We start from the raw sequence: 9,674 nt of genomic DNA on the forward strand, positions 1-9,674 counted from the left end.
CCTCTGTGGGAAGCAGCACCTTTTGGGGGCGAGGGGCGAGGCACCCCCCCAGGATGCAGAGGAAGGAAGAGGCAAGGAGCCCTTCTTCCCTCTGGGGAGCCCCACTCCGCAGGGGCCCAAGCCTCTCCCCCGGAACCCTTCCCGCCTCCAAGGCACCTTCCTGGCCCCAAAGGCAGCGGGGCTTGTGTATTTGGCGGCCTGACAGGTTTCCTTTTCAGCTGCACGATCACGAAAGAGTATACAGCTGCGCCATCAAGCTATAAAGCAATCGCAATACAGCGGGAGAGAGCTCCAAATAGCCTGTGCTTGAGAAACCCAAGGTGAAAGGGAAGCAGCCTTAATGGCTGCTCCCAACACGGCAGCCTTGAGGCCTGGCCTCCTGCGAAGAAGGGGCTCTTCTGGGGAGGGCCACCGAAGCAGCGCCTGCCTTCAGCCGCGGAGGGGGCTTGGCGGGGGCAGCAGGGGCCACGGGACTCAGGCCCCCGGGGGGGGGGCGGAAGCAGCGGCCGCCTTCTCCCCGACTGGCTGCCAGCGCCAGCAGCGCCAGGCTCAGGGGCCCAGGCCAGGCGCGGAGCCGGATGCGGATCTCCTCTGGAGGAGCCAGCGCAGAGGAGAAAGACCCGGCGTGGCTGCTGCTGCTGCGTGATTCGGGGGCGGAGGGCTTTGCGGGGGCACTCTGCGTCGCGGGGCTCCGGAGGGGGCTGGCAGGGGGCCGGGCCCGCCCGTCGCCCTCCGTGACCGGGCCCCGGCCTTGGCCAGAGGCAGGGAGAGCACCGAGTTCGCCCTGCCTCTGCCCCGCCTCACAGCAGCCAAAGAAGGGCTCCCCCTCTCCCTCCCTTCCTCCCCCGCCAGGAAGGAGCGGCCGCCGCCCCAGGCCTCCTCCTCCTCCGAGAGGCCTCCCTGGTCCTGGGGCTCTGCTCGGGAGCCCCTCTGGCCCCAGCCCCGGCGAACCCTGGGAGGGAGGGAAGGGGCCCCAGGGAAAGGCCCGGATGATGGCGCGCGACGCCGGAGCCACGTGACCGAGGCAGGGAGGAGGCGTGGCTCCCGCCCTGCCGGAAGTGAGTCACCGCCAGCCCCGGATCGCTCTCTCTCCCCCGCAAGGCGCAGGCGCGGACAGGGGCGGGTCACGTGGGGGGCGTGGCCGCGGCAGCGCTTATAAATAGGGCCGGCGTTCATTCCGAGCAGGATCCGACGTCGCACGCGGCGCTGATTGGTCGCTGTGCAGCTCGGCCGCTCAGAGAAAGAAAGAGAGAGCGCGAGAAGAAGAGGAAGAAGGCGAGGCTCGGCCCCAGTCGGTGAGAGCGGCGGAGGGGGGCTTCCGCCTGGGGAGGGGACCAGGCCCAGGCGCCCGCGGTCGGGGACGCTCCTTCCTTCCTTCCTTCCCTTCCTCGGAACGGAGCGGCCGTTGCGGCGGCGGAGGCGGGAAAAGGCCCCGGACCAGGCCCCGCCCTCCTCCCTTCCCGCCTTCCTCCGCGGAGGGGCGCAGGGAGGCCCGGCCCAAGGTGACCCGCCAAGGACCCCTGCCTTCCTTCCTTCCTTCCTTCCTCGCGGCTGGAGGAGCGTGGCGCCCGGGGCCCTTGCCCTGACGGCCCTCTTTCTCTCTCCCTCGTCCTTAGGATGAAGGCCCCTGGCCCTCGGCCCTTGCCTTAGGATGGCGCCTGGCGGCGGGAGGCTTCGGCGGAGGAGGAGGAGCCCCTTGAGCCGGACGGAGCCCAGGACTACGGAGGCGGCAGTGGCGCCGGCATCGGCGGCGGAGGCGTTGGCGCTGGCGGAGGCGGCCGCCTGCCTCGTATAGCGATAGCTTTCCTCTGCTGCGCAGGAGGCCACCAGTATTTAAGCTTTGTAACGCTATTTATTGCGCCGCTTCTGTACCTCACTCTATTGTTTACATATCACTGGAGCCAGGGAGCGCCATGGAAGCGACAACGGCGGCGATGGCGGGCCTCGTTGGCGCGGAGGGGAGCGCGGCCCCCGGGGGCCCCTTGGTGGCCTTCCTCTGGATGCTGGTGCTGGGCTTCGTCATCGCCTTCGTCCTGGCCTTCTCGGTGGGCGCCAACGACGTGGCCAACTCCTTCGGCACGGCCGTGGGCTCCGGCGTAGTCACCCTGCGGCAGGCCTGCGTCCTGGCCTCCGTCTTCGAGACGGTGGGCTCCGTCCTGCTGGGCGCCAAAGTGAGCGAGACCATCCGCAAGGGCCTCATCGACGTGGAGATGTACAACTCCACCCAGGAGCTGCTCATGGCCGGCTCCATCAGCGCCATGTTTGGTGAGCGGAGGGAGGGGCGGAGGGTCCCGCGCGTTGGGGCCGCCCTGGCTCTGGGTCTCAGCCCCAGGGAGCGTCCTTTGACCGCCCTTTGCCTCCCTCTTCCAGGGTCCGCCGTGTGGCAGCTTGCGGCTTCGTTTTTGAAGCTTCCCATTTCTGGTACGCACTGCATTGTCGGGGCAACAATTGGCTTCTCCTTGGTCGCCAAAGGACAGGAAGGAGTCAAGTGGTCAGAGCTGCTGAAAGTTGGTAAGGGACAGTCTGGCATTGCCATGTGCCTCCATCTTGTTTACAGCCCCAAGGCCAACCTTTGGTCAAGGTTTCTTGGCAGGATTCGTCCAGAGGGGTGGCCTTTGCCTCACTTTGAGGCTGAGAGAGAGTGACCCAAGGCCACCCAGTGGCTTTCCAGGCCCTGCACTACCACTATGCCACCTGGCTCCCTCAGGAAGGGCACACATGCTGGCAAAGCATGGCTTTGGCTTTCAGCTTGCTAGGAACTGTGATTTGGAAACAGATTTAGTGTGACCATAAGTAGCACAAGCAAAGACGTTTTTCCCTTTCCCTTTTTCTAGTGTTGTCCTGGTTCATCTCTCCCCTTCTGTCTGGCATCATGTCTGCTGCCCTGTTCTTCCTTGTCCGCACATTCATTCTTTCCAAGGTATGTAATCCTTCTCATCAGCAAGATGCGTGGAAGAGTCGAGCGTCTGTTGGTGAAGGCGGGGCTTCCATCTGATTTAGGATTCCCGAGGTCTAAAACCTTCCTATGTCAAAACTAAAAAGGCTGGGGCTCTGATAATGGATTACATTATGGATAGCATGCATCAAATGTGTTTTTGCTGCTGTTAGTCCATGCTTAGTCTCCAGGTAACGGACACAAGGCAAACCTCAGCTGCTTTTTCGTTATAGGATATGTTGGTTATGAAGGCATGATCTCCATGAACTCTTTTTTAAAACGGTCTGGTCAGAATAAGTACTGCATAAAACAAATGCAGAGACTGCTAGCAGAAATGGCTCTGCCATCAGCGGAGGAAGGGAAGTTATGCATCCCTGAGACAGAAATCCTGTCTGGAGCAATTTAAGCAATCAAAGGCTTATTTGTTAACCATCGCTATCCTTTCCTTGAGTTTGTTTTCACCAATTTTAGCAGCCTTGGTCTAACTGTAAACATGTACACAAACAAGTACTTTCTGGTAATGTTGGTAAACCAAACAGAATGGTGGCTTTGCTGGTATGTTTGCATTTAGTGTAATAACTACGATGGACCTGGCTTTGTGGTGCCCCACAAATTCCTCTCTTCTTTGTTGTTGCTGCTGTTGCTGTAGGTAGATCCTGTGCCTAATGGGTTGCGCGCATTGCCCATCTTCTATGCCTGTACAATTGGTATCAACCTCTTCTCTATCATGTACAGCGGCGCACCTTGTAAGTCCCTGTAAAAACAAGCTTTGATTTCTATTGTTCTTTGTTCACTTCTCAATCAAACACAGAATTTTACCCCTTTTGCTTTACAGGACTTGACTTCTCCTAGAAGGCAGCTGGCCTGGGCCAGTTACAGAAGGCAGCAGGCTAGCAAACGCTGAGTCCAACCCTAGATAGTCCCCCCAGGAGGCTGTGCCCCCCCTCCCAAATGACTAGAGACCTTTCTCCTTAGCCTTCACAGGAACAGCGGGCATTGACCACCCAGCAGCCCCTTCCCCTGGTTTCACTCCCTGCCCATCACAGGTCTGGATCTTCTCTGCCGCTAACATCCAGAGTGCTTCCGTTGCCTCTCCTGCCAGCCTGTGACTTTTCTCTTGCTGTTAATCACATTGAGGCCAGGGGCAGGAGAGGCAGCGGCACCGTGGTGGGTTTCGTGCTCCAGCTTCCAGCTTCTCAGTTGCTTTTGAACCCAAAGGCAGGGAGGTCTCGGTCCTCCCCTTCCCCCAAGAAGAACTGACAAGAGGAACCTTTGAAGAGGAATCTTCTGGAAAGCTCTAGAGTGGATGTTTAAACTGTCTTGGCAAAGGGGAAGGGTGAATGAAGACGCTGGCTTCAGCTTGTGTAAAATCTGAGTTAGACTGGGAGTCAGCCATGTTTTTGACAGAAGGCAGTGGGAATGTAGGCTGGCGCAAGCACTTCTCAGAGGCAGGTATTTTAAGGCAGGTGCAAAGCATTCGTCCTTGTCTCTGCAGCTTACACACAGAGTATAGCTGTTCGCATAGCAGCTTCCGTGTGCTGCTGTCCCAACGTAATTAGGAGTAACAATGATGATGCCTGCATGCTGATTTTGCTGCTGTGAATGTTTTGCCCATAACTTGCGCCTGCCATAGACGAGGTTATTTTTTCTGTTGTGATGAAAGAGCTCCCACTGTTCAATGCCAAAGGGGAGAAGGGTGGAAACCGGCCCAGAAGCAGAGGGGCTGTGTCACCGGGGTTTTAATAAAGTCCCCTTGGAGAGAAAGGTGGCATCCTTGGCAGCGAGAATATTTGTTTTCTGGGAGTGGTGGGGTGCTAGACAGTTGCAATCCAGCCATGAAGCGACCCATTATGTGACTCATTTCTTCTGGCTGGGTCATGCTCAGTCACCGCTTCTTGGGGAGAAGCTTACAGGGACTCTTTTTGGAAAGAATAATTTCCCTCTTGACTGGAGAACGTTTCTTTCCTGTTTGTACTGAGTGTAGCTATGTTAGCCACAGACCATTGTGCTCAGAACTGAGATTTGGAAGCACAGCAACATGAGCCCCTTTCAAGACTATGCAAGATAGTTCAGTGACCTGAGGGTAGGTTTAGTGCCAGGGGAGAGCGGAAGGGCACCCTGGCGGGCAGAGCCTTCCATGTGGGTTCCGAATCTTGAGTTGCTGGGTGAGCAGGAAAGGCATGGCCCTCGCCTAGGCCAGCTCTTAGATACTTAGAAGGGGGCTCCTGTGGGGGTTTTCAAGATGCGTTGTTTTATTTCCTAGTGCTGGGCTTTGACAAACTTCCCCTCTGGGGCATCGTCCTCATTTCAGCGGGGAGTGCGGTTGTCTGTGCTCTTGTCGTCTGGTTCTTTGTCTGTCCGAGAATGAAGAAGAAAATTGAAAGTAAGTACTTCCACGTGTATTTGGAATTATTCCTATAATGACTGTGCATTGCAACTTATTGCCCTTGTGAGTGTTAACTGGCAGGCTATTCCTGAGCTCGTTATTTCTTCTTAGCCGGCTGGGCCCTCAGTCTAAACATGCTTTGCTGATGCTGCTCCGCCACCACCTTTTTAGGTTTACAGAGCTTAGGAGTCTTGGCCAAGGGCATACTGTTGTTGGCATGATTACTGGTGCCTGGCGACTTGGTGTAGGAAGGAGCCAACAGCCTTTTGGGAGTTCTGCCAGTCTAGCCTCAGCTGCCCTGCAGAGTCCTAGTTAGCACATGGCCGCTAGACCCGCTGGTGGGCGTGAGCGGGAGGGGTCCTTTCCCTGCGGCCTGGCTGCTAAGGCGCCCCAAAGCGGGCACTGTTCATGCTCTCTGTGGCCTGAGGCCTTGAGCAGAGAGGAGGGTGCTGGAGAGGGCATGGCTGGCCTTGGGGAATATGGTTTTGCGGCAGGATGTTTGGGGTCTTCTTCAGGCTGGTACGCAATTGACTCAAGGAATTAATAGGACTAAAAGACACAGATAAAAACAAAAATGTAATATTAAAGAACAGTTGAAGAAATGATAGAAATATTAAGATCCTCTTAGGTTAAAATCAATGTAAAGCAACTTCTGACCATTTGTGATTTTGTTCAGCATTTTTTGCCACTTGCTTTGTGATGGAGGCTGGAGAGAAGGGACACCCCTTGAGCATTTCCTCTTCAGCTGCCCAGGAGGGTCTCAGGCTCCCACACCCCGCATTCAGTCTCTGGGTTGTTACTCTGCGGTCCTTAGAGATTGCTGCAGTGAGAAATGCTTTTTCCAGCTGATGGCTTATTGGAGCTTATCTGCTTTTCTGCAGAAGAAATCAAATCGAGTCCTTCTGAGAGCCCCTTGATGACGAAAAAGAGTAGTCTGAAAGAACCGGAGGAAATGAAGGTGACTGCAAACACTAGACTGGACATTGAGGAGCAGAGCCCCACAGTTGAAGTATCTTCTGTGCCTCACAGAGCAGTAGCTGTTGAGGAAAGGGTGGTCTCCTTCAATCTGGGAGACTTGGAAGAGATTCCAGAACGTGAGAAACTTCCCCGGATGGACATGAAGGAGACCAGCCTGGATAGCAGTGAGTGGGGTGGGAATGGGGCAGGGTGGGGGGCTGCTGGGGCAGGCACCTGGACAAGGGGAGTGCCACCGGTGGCCTCTTGGCGAGGAGGGCTGAGCCGCCTGCTGAGCCCAGGCCCTCATGTACCCACAGGAGCTGTGCAGTTCCCCAATGGGAACCTCGTTCAGTTCAACCAGGCGGTCAGCAACCAGATGAGCTCTTCTGGGCATTACCACACTGTTCACAAGGACTCCGGCCTCTACAAGGAACTGCTTCACAAGCTGCACCTGGCCAAGGTGGGGGACTGCATGGGAGACTCTGGAGACAAGCCTCTGCGGCGCAACAACAGCTACACTTCATACACGATGGCCATCTGCGGGATGCCCCTGGACGCCTTCCGCCCAAAAGAGCCCGAACCCAAGGCTGGGGAGGAGGTGGAGAGGCTGGGCTGGGCTGGGGCAGATTCCAAGAAAAGGATCCGGATGGACAGCTACACTAGTTACTGCAACGCTGTGGCAGACGCCCACCCAGTGGATGTGGACCTGCGGAAGGCAGAAATGGGGGTCAGCAACCGGAAGGGCAGCAGCTCCTCTCTGGATGAGTGGCATGACCAAGACAAGCCTGAAGTATCCCTCCTCTTCCAGTTCTTGCAGATCTTGACGGCCTGTTTTGGGTCCTTTGCCCATGGAGGCAATGATGTGAGGTCAGTGGCCAGGCTGGGCTGGGTGTTGGGGGCCCCTGGGGATGGGAGGCTGCCTGGCAAATGAACGAGACCAGGGACAGACTCTCAGGCGTGGGAGGGGTGGCTGTCCTGCGCTCTACTTGGTACTCTTCTGACTTTGGTGTCTCCCTTCCTGGCAGCAATGCAATTGGCCCCTTGGTTGCTCTCTATCTGGTCTATCAAACGGGCGACGTGTCTTCGAAGGCAGCCACTCCCATTTGGCTGCTGCTATATGGCGGGGTCGGGATCTGCACTGGCTTGTGGATCTGGGGCAGAAGAGTCATCCAGACAATGGGGAAGGATCTGACTCCTATCACACCATCGAGGTAAGGCAGGAAAAGGTTTCAGTTTCATATCCAGGGCACAGTTTTCAGGTCTAAAGTATTACTTGGATAATGTTTGCCCTGTCTCACATTCTCCTTCCTTCAAATCTACCTCAACTGTTTTCTCCTATGATAGTGTCTTCCTCCTTCCCCCACCATTCAGGATTTGGGGTTCCATATCTGGCCAAAAACCTTTTAAACCCCTGTGGATCCCTTTCTGATGACTCAGTGTGTCCTTCTTGTGGCCTTAAACCAGGCATGCCCAACTTGCTCTACTTTTGAGACACAACTTCTATCCTCAAGCTTTCTTTAAACGTTTGTAGCCTTCAGCCTTTGAGCTGGAGCACCTACCAAAGCTGGCAGCCATTCTGAGGGGCCTGAAGAGCAGTTGACCAGCCCTGTCGTGGCACATATCTGCCAGGACTCGAACAGTTCTGCGGAGGGGTTTTGCCTTGTTGCCATGTTTAGCTGTTCGCTGGCAGCCGAGCCCAAATTGTGGCTTGGCCTCTCTTCAGGTTCCAGAGCCAAGTTGGGGGGGGCATCCTGGCCTAGCCTCTTGGCATTCTGGTCCATTTGGCAACAAATGCAGCCCCCACACTGCCCCAGTCCAGCTGTGGAGTTGATTCCTGCTGGCTTTTTGCAGACCAGGAGAGACAATGGTGATGCTCTGCCCAGAGTGAGTGAATACAGAGGGCTGCTGTGGCTAGCATCCACATGTGGCTGTCTGAACAGCGTGGGCAGGCTTGCATGACTTGGATTACTGAAGATTAGTTTCCTTGGCTGTGTAGTGAAATCCCCTTTTCAGGGAGTAAGTTGGGGAATTCCTTGACTTGGGATGAAGCAGGCCCTCTTCCCAGCTCCCGGGTGATTGAGATCCAGGTTTAGCTAGGCACAGGGAAACAACCATCTCGTGAATGCAGAGCTCTGTCTTGGGTTGGGGGCAGCAGCCTGGAGTGGGCATTGATGCAGTGTCTTGAAGGGCATCTAAGAGCAAGACTTCCTACTTCGTTCACAGCGGCTTCAGCATTGAACTAGCATCTGCTTTAACTGTGGTCATCGCCTCCAATGTTGGCTTGCCCATCAGCACAACTCACTGCAAAGTAAGTGGAAGAGGAGCTTCTCTGTGTGGCGGGAGCATTGGTGGGCTTGCTGGGGGCAGCCTGGTTGTTGCTAGGAGTCTTCCAGCCCAGAGGGAAGCTGGAGAGCTGCGCCAAAAGGTGTCATGCTTCTCCAGTCTAAATGGGCCGAAGGGCTTCCCTCAAGATGCTGCTGAGCCACTTGGCTGGAGAGGGGCCCTTTGGCTGCCTTCCATCTGCCATTTTGCAGAGGGGGAAGGCCTGGGTTTTGGAGGGTGGCACTGGGAGGGCCAGCCAGGGGCAGGGTGACAGGGTGGCTGAGTCCTTTGCTTTGTCCCCGGCACAGGTGGGCTCTGTTGTCTCTGTGGGCTGGCTGCGATCCAAGAAGGCAGTGGATTGGCGCCTCTTCCGCAACATCTTCATGGCCTGGTTTGTCACGGTCCCCATTTCAGGCTTCATCAGTGCGGCCATCATGGCACTGCTCAAGTACCCCATCCTAGGAGCCTGAGGCGCAGCGGGTGCGCTGGGTCCCTGTGGCTTTGCTGGGCCTGCCTGCATACCCTCCTTGCCGCGTGGCTGAGACAGTGTTAAGTGACTCCACCGAGTCGAGGTTGAAGGGCAGGGGGCCTTCTCATGCCGTGCCTGCTTCTATGTGTAATCTCTTTCTCTTGAGGAACGGGAGAAGCCCCTCTTCTCCTGGGCTGTGAATTATTGTGTTGACATTTCTATACTGTTTTTGTATTGAGCTTTAAATTCATTATTAATGTTGTCAGGCGTATCATTTGTGTTCTCTGAGCTGAAACTTAAAACCTCTCAAACACAATGCGGAGGGCGCAGTCTAGCAGAATTGTGTAGGTTGAGGGGCCACTTTTATAAAATAAAATCTTTTTAAGTAAAGGCTGTCTGATGCCTGGCTGCCGCCGCCGCCGCTCCTCCTCCTCCTCCTCCTCCTCCAGCCACTGCGGCTCAGAGCAGGTGCCAAACTGTCACACTGCACCTTTGGCTCACTTTAGTACACACAAAATGGATGAGTGCCAGCCTGGTGCAGGGCTACAAATCTGGGAGCCCAGGGTTCAGATGCCCCCACTTGGCCATGCTCTCGGCCTCAGACA

The 9,674-nt window shown here is 56.1% G+C and overlaps 1 protein-coding gene across 2 annotated transcripts; it reads left to right on the plus strand.

Moving 5' to 3' along the window:
• Window positions 1–1,139: 1,139 nt before the first annotated feature.
• On the plus strand, window positions 1,140–9,459 carry SLC20A1 (solute carrier family 20 member 1). Of its 2 annotated transcripts, none has more exons than XM_042471556.1 (11): window positions 1,140–1,295; window positions 1,617–2,265; window positions 2,371–2,511; window positions 2,835–2,920; window positions 3,585–3,681; window positions 5,199–5,318; window positions 6,203–6,463; window positions 6,596–7,145; window positions 7,304–7,489; window positions 8,502–8,586; window positions 8,909–9,459. In XM_042471556.1, the coding sequence occupies exons 2-11, from the start codon at window positions 1,914–1,916 to the stop codon at window positions 9,068–9,070; spliced, it is 2,040 nt and encodes a 679-aa protein (XP_042327490.1). In that variant the 5' UTR covers window positions 1,140–1,295; window positions 1,617–1,913; the 3' UTR covers window positions 9,071–9,459. The 2 variants fall into 2 exon arrangements, with proteins under 2 accessions (XP_042327490.1, XP_042327491.1); XM_042471557.1 differs by lacking the exon at window positions 1,140–1,295 and adding an exon at window positions 1,342–1,502.
• Window positions 9,460–9,674: the final 215 nt, after the last annotated feature.

Source organism: Sceloporus undulatus, chromosome 6, assembly GCF_019175285.1.
Source record: "Sceloporus undulatus isolate JIND9_A2432 ecotype Alabama chromosome 6, SceUnd_v1.1, whole genome shotgun sequence".
Taxonomy (NCBI): Eukaryota; Metazoa; Chordata; class Lepidosauria; order Squamata; family Phrynosomatidae; genus Sceloporus; species Sceloporus undulatus.

What these genes read in the sequence shown, in the direction of transcription:
- SLC20A1 (XM_042471556.1), top strand. Translation starts at nt 1,914, where the DNA reads ATGGAAGCGACAACGGCGGCGATGGCGGGCCTCGTTGGCGCGGAGGGG. An exon ending in GCACATTCATTCTTTCCAAG is followed by an intron (nt 2,921 to 3,584) that starts GTATGTAATCCT and finishes CTGTTGCTGTAG; the next exon opens with GTAGATCCTGTGCCTAATGG. An exon ending in TCAGCACAACTCACTGCAAA is followed by an intron (nt 8,587 to 8,908) that starts GTAAGTGGAAGA and finishes TCCCCGGCACAG; the next exon opens with GTGGGCTCTGTTGTCTCTGT.